We start from the raw sequence: 22754 nt of genomic DNA, 5'->3' as shown, positions 1-22754 counted from the left end.
ACGCGCCATGTAAATTGGTGTTAAAATGAGGTAGCGGGCCACATAAAAATGTTAAAATGAGGTGGCGGGCCACATAAAATGATGTTAAAATGAGGTGGCGGACCAAGTAAAATGATGTTAGAATGAGGTGGCGGGGCACAACATTTTTTTAAATGAGGTGGCGAGCTAATAAAATGATGTTAAAATTAGGTGGCAGGCCACATAAAATGATGTTAAAATTATGTTAAAATGAGGTGGAGAACTAATAAAATGATGTTAAAATTAGGTGGCGGGCCACGTAAAATGATGTTAAAATGAGGTGAAGAGCTAATAAAATGATGTTAAAATTAAGTGGCGGGCCACGTAAAATGATGTTAAAATGAGGTGACGCGCCATGTAAATTGGTGTTAAAATGAGGTAGCGGGCCACATAAAAATGTTAAAATGAGGTGGCGGACCAAGTAAAATGATGTTAAAATGAGGTGGCGGACCAAGTAAAATGATGTTAAAATGAGGTGGCGGGGCACAACATTTTTTTAAATGAGGTGGCGAGCCACATAAAATGATGTTAAAATGAGGTGGCGGACCAAGTAAAATGATGTTAAAATGAGGTGGCGGGGCACAACATTTTTTTAAATGAGGTGGCGAGCCACATAAAATGATGTTAAAATGAGGTGGCGAGCTAATAAAATGATGTTAAAATTAGGTGGCAGGCCACATAAAATGATGTTAAAATTATGTTAAAATGAGGTGGAGAACTAATAAAATTATGTTAAAATTAGGTGGCGGGCCACGTAAAATGATGTTAAAATGAGGTGACAAGCTAATAAAATGATATTAAAATGAAGTGGCGGGCCTCAAAATTTTTTTAAAAGAGGTGATGGGCCACAAAAAATGTTAAAATGAGGTGGCGGGCTAACAAAATTATGTTAAAATGAGGTGACGCGCCATGTAAATTGGTGTTAAAATGAGGTAGCGGGCCACATAAAAATGTTAAAATGAGGTGGCGGGCCACATAAAATGATGTTAAAATGAGGTGGCGGACCAAGTAAAATGATGTTAGAATGAGGTGGCGGGGCACAACATTTTTTTAAATGAGGTGGCGAGCTAATAAAATGATGTTAAAATTAGGTGGCAGGCCACATAAAATGATGTTAAAATTATGTTAAAATGAGGTGGAGAACTAATAAAATGATGTTAAAATTAGGTGGCGGGCCACGTAAAATGATGTTAAAATGAGGTGAAGAGCTAATAAAATGATGTTAAAATTAAGTGGCGGGCCACGTAAAATGATGTTAAAATGAGGTGACGCGCCATGTAAATTGGTGTTAAAATGAGGTAGCGGGCCACATAAAAATGTTAAAATGAGGTGGCGGACCAAGTAAAATGATGTTAAAATGAGGTGGCGGACCAAGTAAAATGATGTTAAAATGAGGTGGCGGGGCACAACATTTTTTTAAATGAGGTGGCGAGCCACATAAAATGATGTTAAAATGAGGTGGCGGACCAAGTAAAATGATGTTAAAATGAGGTGGCGGGGCACAACATTTTTTTAAATGAGGTGGCGAGCCACATAAAATGATGTTAAAATGAGGTGGCGAGCTAATAAAATGATGTTAAAATTAGGTGGCAGGCCACATAAAATGATGTTAAAATTATGTTAAAATGAGGTGGAGAACTAATAAAATTATGTTAAAATTAGGTGGCGGGCCACGTAAAATGATGTTAAAATGAGGTGACAAGCTAATAAAATGATATTAAAATGAAGTGGCGGGCCTCAAAATTTTTTTAAAAGAGGTGATGGGCCACAAAAAATGTTAAAATGAGGTGGCGGGCTAACAAAATTATGTTAAAATGAGGTGACGCGCCATGTAAATTGGTGTTAAAATGAGGTAGCGGGCCACATAAAAATGTTAAAATGAGGTGGCGGGCCACATAAAATGATGTTAAAATGAGGTGGCGGACCAAGTAAAATGATGTTAGAATGAGGTGGCGGGGCACAACATTTTTTTAAATGAGGTGGCGAGCTAATAAAATGATGTTAAAATTAGGTGGCAGGCCACATAAAATGATGTTAAAATTATGTTAAAATGAGGTGGAGAACTAATAAAATGATGTTAAAATTAGGTGGCGGGCCACGTAAAATGATGTTAAAATGAGGTGAAGAGCTAATAAAATGATGTTAAAATTAGGTGGCAGGCCACATAAAATGATGTTAAAATTATGTTAAAATGAGGTGGAGAACTAATAAAATGATAATAAAATGAAGTGGCGGGCCTCAAAATTTTTTAAAACGAGGTGATGGGCCACAAAAAATGTTAAAATGAGGTGGCGGGCTAACAAAATTATGTTAAAATGAGGTGACGCGCCATGTAAATTGGTGTTAAAATGAGGTGGCGCGCCACATAAAATGTTAAAATGAGGTGATGGGCCACATAAAATGATGTTAAAATGATGTGGCGGACCAAGTAAAATGATGTTAAAATGAGGTGGCGGGGCACAACATTTTTTTAAATGAGGTGGCGAGCCACATTAAATGATGTTAAAATGAGGTGGCGTGCTAATAAAATGATGTTAAAATTATGTGGCGGGCCACATAAAATGATGTTAAAATGAGGTGGCTATCCACATAAAATAATGTTAAATGTAGTGGCGGGCCACATAAAATTATGTTAAAATGATGTGGCGGGCCACGATAAATGATGTTAAAGACAAGTGGCGGGCCACCTTAAAATACGTTAAAATGAGGTGGCTGGCCACATAAAATGTTAAAATGAGGTGGCGAGCCAATAAAATTATGTTAAAATGAGGTGGTGAGCTAAAAAATGTTAAAATTAGGAGCCGGGCCACCTTAAAAATGATGCTACAATGATGTGGCAAGCTAATAAAATTATATTAAAATGTGGTTGCAGGCCACAAAAATGATAAAATGAGGTAACGGGCCACATAACATGTTAAAATGAGGTGGCAAACCACATAAAATGTTAAAATGAGATGGCAAGCTAATAAAATTATGTTAACATGAGGTGGCGGGCCACATAAAAATATGGCCTGGAGTTAGACACCTGTGGTTTAGAAGATATGCAATGCATGCATGAAAGAAGAAATACATTTAGCATGTTTGGCCACCAAAGCCTGGAGTTTGACACGTGTGCTCAAAGCCAAATTGTTGTCTGCTCTGTGAAACTCTGCTATATTTACCAGCTTGAGTAGAAAATGGATGGATGGATGGAGTTTCATACATAAGCTTCTTAAAAAAACAAACAAATGAAAAGACAGAGTGTCGAGCAGAGCTCAAGCTATTCTGGGTTTGGATGAGTGTGTTGACGCTTCTTGACCAAACTACCAGCAAAGCAAACACACCAAGAGTTAGCCAAAGAAAAACATGTAGAGGGAGCAAAAGAGACAGGAGGGCTAGAAACGAGGAGTTGTATGCATTCCATTTCCACATACTTGCCGGAATGCAAAGTCACAGCTGCAGTTTTCTTCCCCCGCAAGTTAGTGAGTATAAGTGCTTGCACAAACCTGCCTGCATCTCACGCACACACACATTTATACACACATCTGAACACACACTTCACAACATCCGTGTGAGTCAGACTGCACCGAGGACTTATTTAGCTTGTAACATTTTTTTTTTTCCTTTTAGGTCCTTTCCATCTAAATTCTGTGAGGAGAAGAAATGTTTCTGCAGAGCTGAATCACAGCGCTGAAGGGAAATGAACCAATGCGTCACGCTTTTTCCCGTCTGCTCGCACACATTGCAGACACAATCTCAAGACACCCCGGCTAACAACTAATACGCCCTATTAAGGTTAAATTAACTTTAAAAGGTGGAATGCTGAAAAAGGTTTTCATGTGGCCCAGTTCCCAAACTAGAACCAAATGTAAAAACTCCCCATGACCCAAATTAGAATACTAAAATATTGTAATTTGCTGGCAATATCATCATTTATTCTATGTTTATATGTAGTTTGCTAAAATGAGGTGGAAGGCCAAAAACATTTTTTTTAAATGAGGTGGCGGACCACGTAAAATTATGTTAAAATGAAATGTTGGGCCATATAAAATAATGTTAAAATGAAGTGGTGAGCTAATAAAATGTTAAAATGAGGTGGCGGGCCATATGAAATAATGTTAAAATGAGGTGGCGGGCCACAAAAAATTATGTTAAAATGAGGTGGCGAGCTAATAAAATTACGGTATGCTAAATGAAGTGGCAAGCTAATAAAATGTTAAAATGAGGTGGCGGGCCATAAAAAATAATGTTAAAATGAGGTGGCGGGCCACGAAAAATGATGTTAAAATGAGGTGGCGCGCTAATAAAATTATGTTAAATGAGGTGGCTAGCTAATAAAATGTTAAAATGAGGTAGCGGGCCATATAAAATAATGTTAAAATGAGGTGGTGAGCTAATAAAATGTTAAAATGAGGTGGCGGGCCATATAAAATAATGTTAAAATGAGGTGGTGGGGCACAAAAAATGATGTTAAAATGAGGTGGCGAGCTAATAAAATTATGCTAAAATGAGGTGGCAAGCTAATAAAATGTTAAAATGAGGTGGCGGGCCATATAAAATAATGTTAAAATGAGGTGGTGGGGCACAAAAAAATGATGTTAAAATGAGGTGGCGATCGAATAAAATGATGTTAAAATGAGGTATCGAGCTAATAAAATGATGTTAAAATGAGGTGGCGAGCTAATAAAATTATGTTAAAATGAGGTGGCAAGCTAATAAAATGTTAAAATGAGGTGGCGGGCCATATAAAATAATGTTAAAATGAGGTGGTGGGGAACAAAAAAATTATGTTAAAATGAGGTGGCGATCGAATAAAATGATGCTAAAATGAGGTATCGAGCTAATAAAATTATGTTAAAATAAGGTGGCGAGCTAATAAAATTATGTTAAAATGAGGTGGCAAACTAATAAAATGTTAAAATGTAGTGGCGGGCCATATAAAATAATGTTAAAATGAGGTGGTGGGGCACAAAAAAATTATGTTAAAATGAGGTGGCGATCGAATAAAATGATGTTAAAATGAGGTATCGAGCTAATAAAATGATGTTAAAATGAGGTGGCGAGCTAATAAAATGATGTTAAAATGATGTGGCAAGCTAATAAAATGTTAAAATGTAGTGGCGGGCCATATAAAATAATGTTAAAATGAGGTGGTGTGGCACAAAAAATGATGTTAAAATGAGGTGGCGATCGAATAAAATTATGTTAAAATGAGGTGTCGAGCTAATAAAATGATGTTAAAATGAGGTGTCGAGCTAATAAAATGATGTTAAAATGAGGTGGCGAGCTAATAAAATGATGTTAAAATGAGGTGGCGGGCCATATAAAAAAATGTTAAAATGAGGTGGAAGGGCACAAAAAATTATGTTAAAATGAGGTGGCGATCGAATAAAATGATGTTAAAATGAGGTGTCGAGCTAATAAAATGATGTTAAAATGAGGTGGCGAGCTAATAAAATGATGTTAAAATGATGTGGCAAGCTAATAAAATATTAAAATGAGGTGACGGGCCATATAAAATAATCTTAAAATGAGGTGGGGGGCAAAAAAAATTATGTTAAAATGAGGTGGCGATCGAATAAAATTATGTTGAAATGAGGTGTCCAGCTAATAAAATTATGTTAAAATGATGTGGTGGGCCAAATAAAATGTTAAAATGAGGTGACCGGTCACATAAAATTTTCAAATGAGGTGGCGGGCCACACAGAATGATGTTAAAATGAAGTGGTGGGCCACACGTTGTGGGCCACACGTGGTGGGCCACATAAAATGATGTTAAAATGAAGAGGCCTGCCACATAAAATGATGTTAAAATTATGTTAAAATTATGTGGCCTACCACATGAAATTATCTTAAAATGATGTGGCGAGCTAATAAAATGGCATTAAAATGAGGTGGTGGGCCAAATAAAATGTTAAAATGAGGTGGCGGACCACGCAGAATGATGTTACAATGACGTGGCAGGCCACATAAAATGATGTTAAAATGAGGTGGTGGGGCACAAAAAATAATGTTAAAATGAGGTGTCGAGCTAATAAAATTATGTTAAAATGAGGTGGCGGGCCATATAAAATAATTTTAAAATGAGGTGGTGGGGCACCAAAAATGATGTTAAAATGAGGTGGCGATCGAATAAAATTATGTTAAAATTAGGTGTCGAGCTAATAAAATTATGTTAAAATGAGGTGGCGATCGAATAAAATTATGTTAAAATGAGGTGTCGAGCTAATAAAATTATGTTAAAATGAGGTGGAAAGCTAATAAAATGTTAAAATGAGGTGGCGGGCCATATAAAATTATGTTAAAATGAGGTGGAAAGCTAATAAAATGTTAAAATGAGGTGGCGGGCCATATAAAATAATGCTAAAATGAGGTGGTGAGGCACAAAAAATGTTAAAATGAGGTGGCGATCGAATAAAATGATGTTAAAATGAGGTGTAGAGCTAATAAAATGATGTTAAAATGAGGTGGCGGGCCATATAAAATAATTTTAAAATGAGGTGGTGGGGCACCAAAAATGATGTTAAAATGAGGTGGCGATCGAATAAAATGATGTTAAAATGAGGTGTCGAGCTAATAAAATGATGTTAAAATGAGGTGGCAAGCTAATAAATGTTAAAATGAGGTGGCGGGCCATATAAAATAATGTTAAAATGAGGTGGTGTGGCACAAAAAATTATGTTAAAATGAGGTGGTGATCGAATAAAATTATGTTAAAATGAGGTGGCGAGCATAAAATGATGTTAAAATGAGGTGGCGAGCTAATAAAATTATGCTAAAATGAGGTGGCAAGCTAATAAACTGTTAAAATGAGGTGGCAGGCCATATAAAATAATGTTAAAATGAGGTGGTGGAGCACAAAAAATTATGTTAAAATCGAATAAAATTATGTTAAAATGAGGTGTCGAGCTAATAAAGTGATGTTAAAATGAGGTGGAGAGCTAATAAAATGACGTTAAAATGAGGTGGTGAGCCAAATAAAATGTTAAAATGAGGTGACCGGCCACATAAAATGTTAAAATGAGGTGGCGAACCACGCAGAATGATGTTACAATGAGTGGCAGGCCACATAAAATGATGTTAAAATGAGGTGGTGGGGCACAAAAATGTTAAAATGAGGTGGCGCACCACGTAAAATGATGTTAAAATGAAGTGGTGGGCCACATCAAATGATGTTAAAGTTATGTGGCCTGCCACATAAAATGATGTTAAAATGAGGTGGTGAACTAATAAAATGTTTAAATTAGGTGGCGGGCCACATAAAATGATGTTAAAATGAGTTGGCGAGCTAATAAAATGATGTTAAAATGAGGTGGTGGGCCAAATAAAATGTTAAAATGAGGTCACCGGCCACATAAAATGTTAAAATGAGGTGGCGGACTACGGAGAATGATGTTACAATGAAGTGGCGGGCCACACAAAATAAAGTTAAAATGAGGTGGTGGGCCACAAAAATGTTTTAAATGAGGACCACATAAAATGTTGTTAAAATGAAGTGACGGGCCACATAAAATTATGTTAAAAATGAGGTGGCAAACTATTAAAATGAGGTGGCGGGCCACTTAAATTATGTTAAAATTAGGTGGTGTACCAAAAAAAATGTAGGTGGCGGACCCTGTAAAATGATGTTAAAATGAAGTGATGGCCCACATAAATGATGTTAAAATGACGTGGCCTGCCACATAAAATGTTAAAATGAGTTGGCGAACTAATAAAATGTTTAAATTAGGTGGCGGGCCACATAAAATGATGTAAAAATGAAGTAAAAGAAGAAAATGTTCATTAGGAATTATACAAATTGACCCATTTTGAGTGAGCCAGCAAAGTGAAACACTCACTGAAAAACTTTGAGTTCCTTTTTCTTCTTCCGATTGTGTCCAGAACATTCCTACAGAAAGAAAGAAAGAAAACGAGAAAAAGGTTTACAAAAGAGAAAAAGTAGTGTAATTTGAATAGGCAACTGGTATTTCCTCCTATAAAGTTGACTTTTGGACTCACCTTAGCTCCACCTCTCCCCAGCTTTTACAGCGATCGTCCTCATCGTCTGGAACAAGAAAGTGTCCACTTGTCATAACATTGCACATTAACATTCTCATTCAAAATGAATGAAGAGTGCAAACGTGGTGGAGTCAGTAAGCAGCAGTGACTGATCCAAGCTCGTGCTGCAGGGTGTATGTCATGTGATCAATCCACCACCTCCACTTATCTCCACCCACCACCTTCAGTTTTACCTGTGACATCGGCGCACTGCTGGAGGGCAGATTTTATCACCGGCCTTTTTATTGTTGAGTACTAAAGTTACAACTCATGTAACATACTGGAAACATGAGGCTGAATCAGTCAAATCAGGACACAATCAAGTGGTATGTTGATTAAAAGTGCATGGTTTAAGACAAGGGTGTCCAAAGTGTGGCCCCGGGGGCAATAAATGTTAAGTCGAAAAATTCTAAAGTGGTACCTTGGGATACGAGTGCCCCAGTTTACGGGTTTTCGGGGATACAAGACGTCTTAGGTTCATTTTGATGCTCAAAGTTAAACTCTAAACTCGTTTTCATTGAAGGCCACCTCGCAGTTATGGCAGCTTTTAACAGCAAATAATATTTACATTGACCTATGATTGTAATTATTATATATTTTATTCTGTAAACTGCAAAAAAAAAAAAAATCTGCAGATTTTACAGTAAAAAACAAATTAATTACTACAAATTAAACATTGTTTTTTTTAACAGCATATTACGGTATAACTTGAGGGTTCCAGGTTCGATCCCCGCTTCCGTCATCCTCGTCACTGCCGTTGTGTCTTTGGGCAAGACACTTTACCCACCTGCTCCCAGTGCCACCCACACTGGTTGAAATGTAACTTAGATATTGGGTTTCACTATGTAAAAGTGCTTTGAGTCACTAGAGAAAAGCGCTATATAAATATAATTCACTTCACTTCACGGTAAATGGAAAAATAACACTACTGTTTTTTTATGGGGAAAAATGGCAGCTTATTTCCCAGAATTTTACTATAAAATTTACATTATAACATACTACTGTAAATGGAAAAACCATACCACTGTGGGGTTTTTTCTGGCAACTAAACTGCAAAGCTTTTACAGATTTTTTTCCCCCATTTACAGTAATACAACAACAACAACTGTAAATTTGACTGTAAAAAGGCAGGCAGCTCATTCAACATAATTTTACCATAAAAAACAGGGCATCATTTTGATACATTTGGTATATAAAAGATAATAAAACCAATACGATGTACGGTAGGTCAACCAATATATGCTAACTTATCTGAACAAAACAACATCTTACCTATAACACAGAGGTAACGAAGGAAATTAGTGTAATATCTAATCCAGTGATTTTCAAACGGCGGTATGTGATACGCCACATAATCACTATATTAAAGTACGGTGTTTTTTTTTCCTCCCTATATTCAAACATGGTGTTACAGTTCAAACTGTAACAACTCAGTCACCAGAATTTTGCTATAAAATATACAGTGGGTTGCTTTTTTTTTTACAACATATTACTGTAAATAGAAAAATAGTACTAGTGGTTTTTAGGGGTGAAAATATGGCAGCTTAGTTCCTAGAATTTTACTATAAAATGTACATTACAACATCCATCCATCCATCCATTTTCTAGCGCATATCCCTTTCAGGGTCGCGGGGGGGTACTGGAGCCTATCTCAGCTACAATTAGACGGAAGGCGGGGCACACCCTGGACAAGTCGCCACCTCATCACAGGGCCAACACAGATAGACAGACATTCACACATTACAACATATTACTGTAAATGGAAGAAACCATACCACTGTTTTTTTTTTTATTCTGGCAACTAAACTGCAAAGCTTTTACAGATTTTTTTGTTTTTCCCATTTAGAGTAATACAGCATAAAAACAACAACAACCGTACATTTTACGGTAAAAAAAAATGCTGGCAGCTCATTCAATAGAATTTTACCATAAAATATACAGTGTTTTTTAAAATGTAAATGTGAATGGGAAAATAGTACTACTGTTTTTTTATGGGGAAAAATGGCAGCTTAGTTCCCAGAATTTTACTATCAAATTTACATTACCGTATTTTCCGCACTATTAGCCGCACCTAAAAACCACAAATTTACTCAAAAGCTGACAGTGCGGCTTATAACCCGGTGCGCTTTATATATGGATTAATATTAAGATTCATTTTCATAAAGTTTCGGTCTCGCAACTACGGTAAACAGCCGCCATCTTTTTTCCCCGTAGAAGAGGAAGTGCTTCTTCTTCTACGCAAGCAACCGCCAAGGTAAGCACCCGCCCCCATAGAACAGGAAGCGCTTCTTCTTCTACTGTAAGCAACCACCCGCCCGCGTAGAAGAAGAAGAAGCGCGCGGATATTACGTTTCATTTCCTTTGTGTGTTTACATCTGTAAAGAACACAAAATGGCTCCTACTAAGCGACAGGTTTCCGGTTCATGAAAAGACGCAATCTCTCCATCCGCACACGGACTACTATTTCACAGCAACTGCCTAAAGACTTTCAAGAAAAGCTGGCTACTTTCCGTGCATATTGTAAAAACAAGATAGCTGAAAAAAAGATCCGGCCAGAGAACATTATCAACATGGACGAGGTTCCACTGACTTTTGATATTCCTGTGAACCGCACTGTGGATACAACAGGAGCTTGCCATGCTAATGGCCAGAAACTTCCACCCATGGTGATATTCAAAAGGAAGACCTTGCCAAAAGAGACCTTTCCAGCCGGCATCATCATAAAAGCTAACTCGAAGGGATGGATGGATGAAGAAAAGATGAGCGAGTGGTTAAGGTAAGTTTACGCGAAGAGGCCGGGTGGCTTTTTTCACGCAGCTCCGTCCATGTTGATATACGACTCCATGCGCGCCCACATCACGCTGGTTTTAATATATTATTAAAGTTTGACTGACCTATCTGACTGTTTTTTTGACATTCCTTTAGCGCAGTTAGATGCGGCTTACAACACGGGGCGGCTTATAGGTGGACAAAGTTTTGAAATATGCCGTTCATTGAAGGCGCGGTTTATAACCCAGGGCGCCTTATGGTGCGGAAAATACGGTACAATATATTACTGTAAATAGAAAAACCATACCACTGTGTTTCTTTATTCTGGCAACTAAACTGCAAAGCTTTTACAGAGAATTGTTTCCATTTACAGTAATACAGCATAAAAACAACAACAACAACAACCGTACATTTAATTGTAAAAATGCTGGCAGCTCATTCAACAGAATTTTACCATTAAAAATGTTTTGTTTTTTTTCAATCTACGGTAATATGCTGTAAAAACCAACGTAAATTTTACGGTAAAATCTATTTTCATTTTTACAGTGTACAAGTTGATGCATAACTTGCTTTGAAATCAGAAGTCAAGCAGATATTTAAGTATTCATTTTTGGGAAAATTATATTGATGCCATATTGAATAGTATTAAAGTTTAAAAGTTATGCCAATTCATGCAGTACATATTTTTTTTCTTTCAAAATGAAAAAAAAAAAACACATTTACCATGAAATGATAAGCTACTTTATTGACGCATGTTATTTCCAGGCATTCGCGGGCCCCCGGCTTTGAGTTTGACACGTGTGTTTTAAGTTGTGAGCAAAAATTCAGATTACGAGCCTCCCAACCCCTAGTTGGTGTAGGGAATGCTACAGTGAACCCCGTAAGATCCAACCAAAACATGCCCTCGCGTTCGTTACATACAGTAGCTTGCGTCCCCTGACACGTTACGTGCAGTTCCCTTCCAAAACGCTAGAGGGCAGTGTTTTCCTAAATGAGCAACCACAACTGTTAGCTTCCTGTGCATTGTAGTTGTAGTAAACAATGGCATAAAAAAAAGCCCACCAACCACATCTCTGCGGTTTGCGTTGCTATATTTTTTCGGTGGAGTGCGTAAAGGTCCGTGCCAAAATAGCTACGTGACGCAAGAGCATATTTTAGCCTTTACTCGTTCGCATTCGACCATTGGAGCAAAGAAAGCGAGTCTGAAGGACAGTGCAGAAGAGTAGTGGATGATATTCTAAAGACAGAAATCATCAAAAAATATGACAGAGCGTGTAGCGAGCTAACTTGGTAAAGCAGTTAGAGTGCAGCATACTGAAACAAAATGGGTCTTTCACTGTAAAAACAATATCTAAACAGCGGACATGTATCCATGAAAATATGGAGAAGCTGCTGATGGTGTGTTTGACGGAGCTGTAAGAATGCTGTACATTATCGTTACATTATTTAATGTAGTACTATGTTCTATTGTATTGTTTTTTTCAATACAACATTTATTATTTAAAAGTTTTTCTTTAAAAAAAAAGCATCTTACATGTTAAATTGTGCTGTTTTGGCTGCCAGGCAGCAATTACATTGATTTCAATGGCAGAAGCTGTTTCGCAAATACAAATTTTTCGAGATACGAGCTGCGTCACGAAACCGATTCAACCCATAACTCCAGGTACCACTGTACTTATAATTAACAATAACAATATCCAAAATCCCTCCGTATCCTTTGATTTATTCATTTTTTTGGTACGAAGCCCTCAGCGGCAAAAGTTTGGACAACCTGATTTAAGAAAAAAAAAAAGCCAATTCTGATTGGTTTCCTCTTTTTTTTTTTTTACCTTTTGTAGAGAATACTCGAGTTCTGCGATCCCTCGCAATGCCTTCCTCCTCTTCCACCTCTACAAGCTCCTTGTTCCTTCTCTCGGCGGTTTTACGGATCCCCCGTCTCCTCAAACGAGCCTCGACGCCCAGGTCCCGGAAGCTGCAGGAGCTCGCGAGAGTCCCGCCTCCCGGTTTCCTGGCCGCTGCGTCCGCGCTATCCTCGCCGGATTCCGACGCTAAACCACCCTCCCCGCCTCCGTCCTGACCTTCTTCTCTTTCTGCCTCCTTCCCCTCCTCGTCACGGCCCTCCGTGGAGGGGACGAGGAGGTCCGGCTGAGTCTCGTAGTTGAGTATGGGGCAGCTGCTGGGCTTATAGAGCGTGTTGCTCACAGACAAATACATCTCCACTTCCTTCTGTCTGCTCGCTTCTCTCTCTTTCTCTCTAATCTCATCGTCTGCCTCCTCGGGCATTTTCACGTCTACGACTATGAGACCAGGCGGGGGTTCGGCGTCTTTATCCGCCTCCGTGCTGTGTTCCTCCGTCCTCTGTGTGTCTATCAGTGTGTGATGGTGAGTGTGTGCGGGTGTGTCAGCATGCATGGCTGAGAGAGGGTCAGCATGCATGTCTTGTTGGCTGTGCCCCGTACCTCTCGGACCCTCTTCCTCCTCTGACTGCGAGCTATCCAGGTGCATCTCGGCGGTCCCCCGCGTGACCTCGTCCGCCTGCGTCTCCTCGGGCTGCGGGAGGTCTCGTCCCGCCGAGTCGTCTAACGCCTCCTCCCCCGAGTGTCCGAGGATCTCCCTCACCACACTTTTAGCCCACTTAAGATGAGGGGCCTGGGAATGGCGCTTAGGCTCCTCAGACATGCTCCAGGCGCCGCTCATTCGGATCCGAATGGCCTCCTTCTGCTCCGGGCTCATGGCTTCGATGTTAAACCCCTCCAAGGCGGGGAGGATTTGCTCAAAAGTCACCTGAGAGTAAACGTCGGCGTAAGGATTACTTGGAAGAGGATCCATTTCGGCTATTTCTTTATTCCTCTCCCTCCACTCCATGAGGAGCTTTTCAGTCTGAGAGTCTCTATTCAAGGGCCCGATCTCGGCGTACGGATGCTCCGGTTTCCTCGCTCTCATTCTGGGATCCTGATGTCCAGCGTCAGGCGTTTCCTCGCACCTGCTGTCGTCCCTGTCCACTAGATCTTCATCACTCCCCCTCAGGCGCAGGGATTCATCATCTCCGCTCTGAGAAAGGTCTCCTTCCTCGTCTTGTGACGGTGACGTCCCCTCAGGCTTGTTTTGCCCGATGACGCAGAAGACGTACTTGGGCCCCTTCTCCCTCCCTCCTTGCTCCTCCTCATTAGCACTGTCCTCCCTCGTCCGGGAGGCGTCGTCGCCCCCATCCCCGCCCTCCAAAAAGTCCTGACAGTCCACAAACTCCTCTCGCTCGTCCTCGTCGCCGCTGGACACGGTGACAAAGCCGTCCTCCGCCGCCAACACTCGGTCTCTGTCTTGCCTGCACCCTGCCTCACTTCCTCCTTCGCTCTCCTCGCTCTTGTCTTCAGTCTCCCTCCACTCCTTTTCACGCTTCTGGACCTCCTCCCCTCCGCGTACTTTCTCTCCGTCTTTGCTCCTCCTGTACTCACGTCTCCGACTTACGAGGCGCCCACCCTCGTCTTCCCCCTCCCTGCGCTCGCTTTCTAAGTCGTCCTCCAGCGAGGAGTCTTTGCTATTCTTGCCCCTTCGTGGTTCTAACCACATCCGTCTCTGCTCTCTCTCGCTTCTCTTTGCGCTCTGAGGACTCTTTCTGTCGCTCCGCTCGCTCCCCACTTCCCCTTCGTAGTAGTCTCTTCCCGCCCTGCGTCTGTGGCTATCATTGTCCATGTCGCTGCTCCACTCTCCGCTGCTCTGAGCTCTCTGCGGTTCCCTAGAGGCCGCCTCCTTCCACCTAGGGTCAGCCTCTCTTTCCTGTCTTGGCCTTTCCTTCCTAGGTTCGTTCTCTCTCCTGTCGATCGACCAGCCTCTCCGGTCCCCATATGGCTCCCTCTCCTCCCGCCTCCTGGGTCTGTCTGCTTGTCTGTGTCCAATGTAGTCCCCCTCGCTCCTGCTGTGTTGATAGGTCAACTCCTCCCGCTCTCTCCTGGCCCTCGCTCTTTCTCGCCTCTTCTCCCGCTCGTCACTGTCCCCCTCACTCCTCGTCCCCACACCTCTCTGGTGGGTCCTCCTATCCGGATGCGACTCCCTGTCCCTCCGACCGTGTGGGGAGGACACCGTGGCTCGTCCGTCTCCCACCTGATATCTTTGCCTGGATTTCTCTTCTTTCGTGTCCCTTTCTCGCAATCTTTCCCGTCTCCAGCTGTCAGTCTCCATCCTTCTCGGCCGGGTGTGCTCGCGGCCCTCATCCCTTTCACCGCTTCTTCGTCGCATCCTGGGAAACGTGTCTCCCTTCTTCGTCCCACGCTCCTTCTCAAACTCCCGTTCCGCATGGGACAGAGGCCTTCCGTTCCTCTTGTCACCATCTTGCCTCTTTTCCCACCACTCCCGCTCAGCCTCCCTCGGCCTGCGCGGGGGGCCTCGGTCTCGCTCATAGTACCTCTCCCGGGGGTCGGTGTCTCTGTACCTGGTCTTGTCTCTCATTTTCACCACTTCCCGATCCCGCCGTCTCGCTTCTTCTCGGTTGCTCTCCCGCTCGGACTGGGCGGTCATGGCCGGTCTGGGACTGGGGTCCCTGGAGTGTCTTCCACCGGACTGAAGCTTTCCATCAGATGTGGTCCGGTTTGAAAAAGTGTCAAAGAGGGTGCAGCTTGGCCTTTTGGTCCCCATGGTTGCATACTTTGGAGAACCCTAAAAAACATGTACATCAGTTTAGTCCCAAGTTGAATATGCATCTTACATAATCAACATGCTTCCAGGCTGCTGTGCTAGTTCTAGGATTGGAATTGGGGGTTAGATCACCAAAATGATTCCCGAGCGTGGTCGCTGCTGCTGCTCCCTTCACCTCCCAGGGGGTGGAACAACAGGATGGGTCAAATGCAGAGGATACTTTCACCACACCTAGTGTGTGTGTGACTACCAGTTGTACTTTTTTAATCCAGGGGTGTCCGAAATGGCCGCATACAGAAAAGTTGCATCATTTTGATACATTTGGTATGTTAAAGATACTAAAACCAATACAATGTATTGTAGGTCAACCAATATATGCTAACTTATCTGAACAAAACAACATCTTACCTATAACACAGAGGTAACAAAGCAAACTAGTGTAATATCTAATCCAGTGATTCTCAAACTGTGGTATGTGTACCACTAGTGGTACGCCACATAATCACTTGATTAAAGTACAGTGTTTTATTCCACAATATTCAAACCTTATTCCGCTATATACATCAGTTTAGTCCCAAATTGAATATGCATCTTACATAATCAACATGCTTCCAGGCTGCTGTGCTAGTTCTAGGGTTGGAATTGGGGGTTAGATCACCAAAATGATTCCCGAGCGTGGCCGCTGCTGCTGCTCCCTTCACCTCCCAGGGGGTGGAACAAGAGGATGGGTCAAATGCAGAGGATACTTTCACCACACCTAGTGTGTGTGTGACTACCAGTGGTACTCTAACTTTTTACTTTTTTTAATCCAGGAGTGTCCAAAATGGCCGCATACAGAAAAGTTGCATCATTTTGATACATTTGGTATGTTAAAGATACTAAAACCAATACAATGTATTGTAGGTCAACCAATATATGCTAACTTATCTGAACAAAACAACATCTTACCTATAACACAGAGGTAACAAAGCAAATTAGTGTAATATCTAATGCAGTGATTCTCAAACGGTGGTATGTGTACCACTAGTGGTACGCCACGTAATCACTTGATTAAAGTACAGTGTTTTATTCCCCTGTATTCAAACTAGTGTTGTCTTGATACCAATATTTTGGTATTGGTACCAAAATTATTTCGATACTTTTTGGTACTTTTCTAAATAAAGGGGACCGCAAAAAAATGCATTATTGGCTTTATTTTAACAAAAAATATTAAGGTACATTAAACATGTTTCTTATTGCAAGTTTGTCCTTACGTAAAATAGTGAACATACAAGACTTGTCTTTTAGTAGTAATTAAGCAAACAAAGGCTCCTGATTTAGCTGCTGACATATGCAGTAACATATTGTGTCATTTATCATTCTATTATTTTGTCAAATTTATTAAGGACAAGTGGTAGAAAATGAATTATAAAGCTACCTGTTCATTTACTGTTAATATCTGCTTAATTTCTCTTTTAACATGTTCTATCTACACATCTGTTCAAATGTAATAATCAATTATTCTTATGTTGTTTGATACTTTACATTAGTTTTGGATGATACTACAAATTTGGGTATCAATCCTATACCAAGTCTTACAGGATCATACATTGGTCAAATTCAAAGTCTTCATGTGTCCAGGGACGTATTTCCTAAATTTATAAACATAATATGAATTTTTTTAAACGAAAGAAGATGATGTGATGCCAAAAAATATCGACGTAATCCTAGTAGTATTGACTAGATACGCTACTGTACATCCATTACAGTGGATGTCGGGTGTAGATCCACCAATGGCGTTTGTTTACATTGTGACGCCGGTGAGCTACGGTGTGTAGTGAAGCATGTTTAGCTATTCCTCGTCCTACAGGGATGATACTTGTAAGAAACGTACTTTATTTGCTGCCTTGGAGGCGAGGATTAGTGATTCAGGGGGTGGCGGACCGGTACTTTTCAGAGGCGGTATAGTACCGAATATGATTCTTTAGTATCGCGGTACTATGCTAATACCGGAATATCGTACAACTCTAATTCAAACACGGTTTACAGTTCAAACTGTGGGTAATGTAACAGTGGCCAAATATATTAAATATACTTGGTAAATAAAACCTCTGCCTTGTTTTTAATAAATACTTAGACCTGGTACGTTACTGTAGTTTATTGTTCGTCATCGTGGTGGTACTTGGACATCCATGTTTTTGCTGAGGTGGTCATGGTAAAAGAAGTTTGAGAACCACTTGTCTAATTTAAATCGCTTTCTTCTTATTATTTATGACTAATATTAATTGCAAAAAAATTGTACACATAACCCTCATGACAGGTTCAGCCATTTTGGTTTTCGAGCCCCATTTTCCCCAGAGTTGAATTGGGCCATATCTGGGTTTTTTTTTTGTGTAATGTTCTAATTCGGGACATGTTTATTTTGTCTAGAACAGGGGTGTCTAACTCATTTTAGATCGGGGGCCACAAGGAGAAAAATCTACTCCCGAGTGGGCCGGACTGTTAAAATCACGGCACGATAACGTAAAAATAAAGACAACTTAAAATTATTTTCTTTGTTTAAAAATAGAACAAGCACATTCTGAAATTGTACAAATAATATTGTTGTTGTTTTTTACACTTGCACGTTGCGGTTATAGTATTATATATTTTTTTGTCGTTATTTATCTTTTCTGAATGAATTATGTGATCATGTTCATCAGTCACTCATTGGTGTTAATTTTCAATCTATCAAGATTAAAAAAATATCAAAATCAAATTACAGGATGTTATTTATGTAGTTTGATCATTTTCCTCGACTTATTTATTAAAGGGGAACATTATCACAATTTCAGAATGGTTAAAACCATTAAAAATCAGTTCCCAGTGGCTTATTATATTTTTCGAAGTTTTTTTCAAAATTTTACCCATCACGCAATATCCCTAAAAAAAGCTTCAAAGTGCCTGATTTTAACCATCGTTATATACACCCGTCCATTTTCCTGTGACGTCACATAGTGAAGCCAACACAAACAAACATGGCGGAAAGAACAGCAAGCTATAGCGACATTAGCTCGGATTCAGACACGGATTTCAGCGGCTTAAGCGATTCAACAGATTACGAATGTATTGAAACGGATGGTTGTAGTGTGGAGGCAGGTAGCGAAAACGAAATTGAAGAAGAAACTGAAGCTATTGAGCCATATCGGTTTGAACCGTATGCAAGCGAAACCGACGAAAACGACACGACAGCCAGCGACACGGGAGAAAGCGAGGACGAATTCGGCGATCGCCTTCTAACCAACGATTGGTATGTGTTTGTTTGGCATTAAAGGAAACTAACAACTATGAACTAGGTTTACAGCATATGAAATACATTTGGCAACAACATGCACTTTGAGAGTGCAGACAGCCCAATTTTCATCAATTAATATATTTTGTAGACATACCCTCATCCGCGCTCTTTTCCTGAAAGCTGATCTGTCCAGTTTTGGAGTTGATGTCAGCAGGCCAGGGAAGCTAGGGTCGATAGGGGGTTTAGCTCGCTCGTCTGCGGGAACAAACTGCCGCCATTGCTTGCCGTGCTACCGAGGTCCTTTGTCCCTGAATTGCTCACACACTCCGGCAGATTCAATGGGGGTCTGGCGGCAGATTTCTTTGACTTTATCGTTGGAAATGCATCTGCTTTGAGTGTCGCAGGATATCCACACATTCTTGCCATCTCTGTCGTAGCATAGATTTCGTCGGTAAAGTGTGCGGAACAAACGTCCAATTTCTTGCCACTTTCGCATCTTTGGGCCACTGGTGCAACTTGAATCCGTCCCTGTTCGTGTTGTTACACCCTCCGACAACACACCGACGAGGCATGATGTCTCCAAGGTACGGAAAACAGTCGAAAAAACGGAAAATAACAGAGCTGATTTGACTCGGTGTTTGAGAAAATGGCGGATTGCTTCCCGATGTGACGCCAAGTTGTGACGTCATCGCTCCGAGAGCGAATATTAGAAAGGCGTTTAATTCGCCAAAATTCACCCATTTAGAGTTCGGAAATCGGTTAAAAAAATATATGGTCTTTTTTCTGCAACATCAAGGTATATATTGACGCTTACATAGGTCTGGTGATAATGTTCCCCTTTAACATCATGTGGTTTATTCTGTACATATGTAGCATCGTCTACAAAGATACAAATATACAAAGAATTGCTATTGCGACATACAGTGGCTGTTTCTTTCATTAAAAAATTTCTGGTTAATTTTTATACTTAGCAAACTCATCCTGAGGGCCGGATAAAACCTGTTTGTGGGCCTGATCCGGCCCTCAGGTCGTACGTTTGACACCCCTGGTCTAGAAGGTGTTGCGGGCCGATAGAAAACGAGCTGCGGGTCGCACTTTGGACACCCCAGGCTTAATCCAATCCGCCTAAAGTTAAAAGTGCAAGAAAGCGAAGACACAGAAAAGGTGACACCCTCCTGCAGTTTGCTAAGAATGCCGCACAAACCTGCAAAGCACAGCAGACCAAAAGGAGGCCTTTGAGAAAGCAGGGGCCTGTTGCACATAGGCACGGCATTTAACACATAAGTCACAACATAACACTGCAGAAAGAACAAAACACTGACAGAGTATTTATGTGCGAGAGAGCGAAGTCACTCACCTGAATGTGAAGTTGTGGGGGAGAGCTGATCTCTCTCTCTCTCTCTCCCTCCTTCTTGTCCAGCTCAGCTCTCAAGCATGAGATTGCACAACACACAAGTATGCATTCCCTGCTTTGTCCAAAGGTGACATATTGCTACATTTCCAAAGAAAAAGATGAATGTTTACGCCTGAGATCTCTTCGCTTTCGCTGCTCTCCAACCTCCTTCTGCAAATTCCCAAGCAAGTCTCAACAGATTGACACTTATCTTCTCCCCTCCTCCTTGTCCTCCTCTCTCACCCCCCCTGTGCCTTGTTGTCCTCTAAAAAAATAAAAAAAAAGTGCTCTCACTGAACAGCTCTCTCATAAATCAAGCACCAAAAAAAAAGTCTGTACGGTCTTGTCCGCTCTTATTCCCTACCCATTCACTTGCCAGGCTGCAGTGTGAAACCCCCTGGAACAGAACTGGTCGCTGGCTGAAGACTGATCCTGCCCCATTCTTCTCTCACCAAACACAGGAAGTACACCTCTTTGCTGTTTTTTCCCTCTTGGAGCAGCTGATTGGTTGATACAGAGTAGCCGGGTGTGGCTGCACAACAGACACACACACACACACACACACACTCACATAGCCAGGTGAGGTGATCATCGCAGGGAGGCTGGGGGAGGGGTGAAAAGGGCCTAAAACAAAAAAGAGGAGAATGAGAAATTTGTTTAAATTTATTTTATATGGATCATGCATACATCCATCCAGCCTATCAGAGGTGGGAAAAAAAGCAATAACGCAAGAAACTTCGGGTGATACGAACCATTATGTTTAAATGTTTATTTTGGCAGGCTCGTGTTTGTTTAATTCTTTGCGCTCATAAATTTGTCAAATCCACTGTACATTCCTCATTCCTCAGCCCGCCAAACAGGAGCTTTGCACACTGCATTGGGAAACAGGCCATTTTTAGCAGCATTCCCCCTCCGAGGAAATGCATCCAGACAGGGGGGCTCGTATGGTAATTTTAGTATGGGAACAACGTACTGTAATGCAAACTAACCCCTTTATACAGAGATGGGTCAGACAGACGCTTGATCAGGACAACAATGATCAGGAATGAAATACAAAGCCTGCAGTGCCCTTTCAAGATATGCACAAGAACATAAAGGGGTCCAATCTTGTTTTGCAATTGAGGTGTATTTGCTTATCATTCCAATCTTGATGTTCTTATTTTGATAGCGGACAATTGCATTAGGACAGGGGTGTCAAAGTCAAGGCCCGCGGGCTGGCCCTGGCCCGCGGGTCTTGAGTTTGACGCATGTGGATTAGAGCAGTGGTCCCCAACAACCGGGCCGCGGCCCGGTACCGGTCCGTGGATCGATTGGTACCAGACCGCACTAGAAATTAAAAAAAATATATAAATTAAAAAAAAGTTTTTTACATTTTTTTTATTAAATCAACATAAAAAACACAAGATACACTTACAATTAGTGCACCAACCCAAACCTTGAGTTTGACGCCTGTGGATTAGAGCAGTGGTCCCGGTGCCGGTCCGTGGATCGATTGGTACCGGGCCGCACAAGAAATAAAAAAAATAAAAAATAAAAATATAAATTTTTTTTTATTTTTTTTTATTAAATCAACATAAAAAACACAAGATCAGAATCAGAATCAGCTTTATTGTCATTACGCAAGGTAAAGATACACTTACAATTAGTGCACCAACCCAAACCTTAAGTTTGACGCCTGTGGATTAGAGCAGTGGTCCCGGTACCGGTCCGTGGATCGATTGGTACCGGGCCGCACAAGAAATAAAAAAAATAAAAATAAAAAATATAAACTTTTCTTTTTTTTTTCTTTTTTTTTTAATTAAATCAACATAAAAAACACAAGATACACTTACAATTAGTGCACCAACCCAAACCTTGAGTTTGACGCTTGTGGATTAGAGCAGTGGTCCCGGTACCGGTCTGTGGATCGATTGGTATCGGGCCGCACAAGAAATTAAAAAAAAAAAATAAATACAATTTTTTATTTTATTTTATTTTTTTTAAATTAAATCAACATAAAAAACACAAGATACACTTACAATTAGTGCACTAACCTAAACAACCCCCCTCCCCCGTTTACACACATTCACACTCATTCGCACAAAAGGGTTGTTTCTTTCTGTTATTAATATTTCTGGTTCCTACATTATATATCAATATATATCAATACTGTCTGCAGGGATACAGTCCATAAGCACACATGATTGTATTTTTTTTTTTTGTCATAAAAATAAAATAAAATAAAATACAACAGCACGGTGGAAGAGGGGTTAGTGCGTCTGCCTCACAATACGAAGGTGCTGAGTAGTCTGGGGTTCAATCCCAGGCTCGGGATCTTTCTGTATGGAGTTTGCATGTTCTCCCCGTGACTGCGTGGGTTCCCTCCGGGTACTCCGGCTTCCTCCCACCTCCAAAGACATGCACCTGGGGATAGGTTGATTGGCAACACTAAATTGGCCCTAGTGTGTGAATGTGAGTGTGAATGTTGTCTGTCTATCTGTGTTGGCCCTGCGATGAGGTGGCGACTTGTCCAGGGTGTACCCCGCCTTCTGCCCGATTGTAGCTGAGATAGGCTCCAGCACCTTCCACGACCACGAAGGGAATAAGCGGTAGAAATGGATGGACAATAAAATAAAATACAAAATTATTCTATGTTTGGCCAAAGTAAGACAAAGAAAACAATCTAAAGTTGTCTTT

At 40.8% G+C, this 22754-nt stretch overlaps 1 protein-coding gene across 2 annotated transcripts in view; it reads right to left on the bottom strand.

The window, feature by feature from the left end:
• The window catches only part of arhgef5 (Rho guanine nucleotide exchange factor (GEF) 5), a 58130-nt gene extending 37515 nt beyond the window's left edge, over positions 1–20615 (bottom strand). The window contains exons 1-4 of one of the 2 annotated variants that reach the window (XM_061948492.2): positions 20043–20615; positions 12633–15453; positions 7996–8041; positions 7836–7885 (exon numbers count right to left, since the gene is read on the bottom strand). In XM_061948492.2, the coding sequence (XP_061804476.2) occupies positions 7836–7885; positions 7996–8041; positions 12633–15432 (2896 nt within the window). In that variant the 5' untranslated portion in view covers positions 15433–15453; positions 20043–20615. The remainder of the gene's footprint in view (positions 1–7835; positions 7886–7995; positions 8042–12632; positions 15454–20042) is intronic. The other variant, XM_061948499.2, reaches the window with a different exon arrangement.
• Between the last annotated feature and the right edge of the window lie 2139 nt (positions 20616–22754).

The sequence above is a fragment of the Nerophis lumbriciformis genome, linkage group LG04, assembly GCF_033978685.3.
Source record: "Nerophis lumbriciformis linkage group LG04, RoL_Nlum_v2.1, whole genome shotgun sequence".
NCBI lineage: Eukaryota > Metazoa > Chordata > Actinopteri > Syngnathiformes > Syngnathidae > Nerophis > Nerophis lumbriciformis.
Note: the sequence above shows the minus strand (reverse complement) of the source record. Positions and strands in the feature narration are given on the sequence as shown.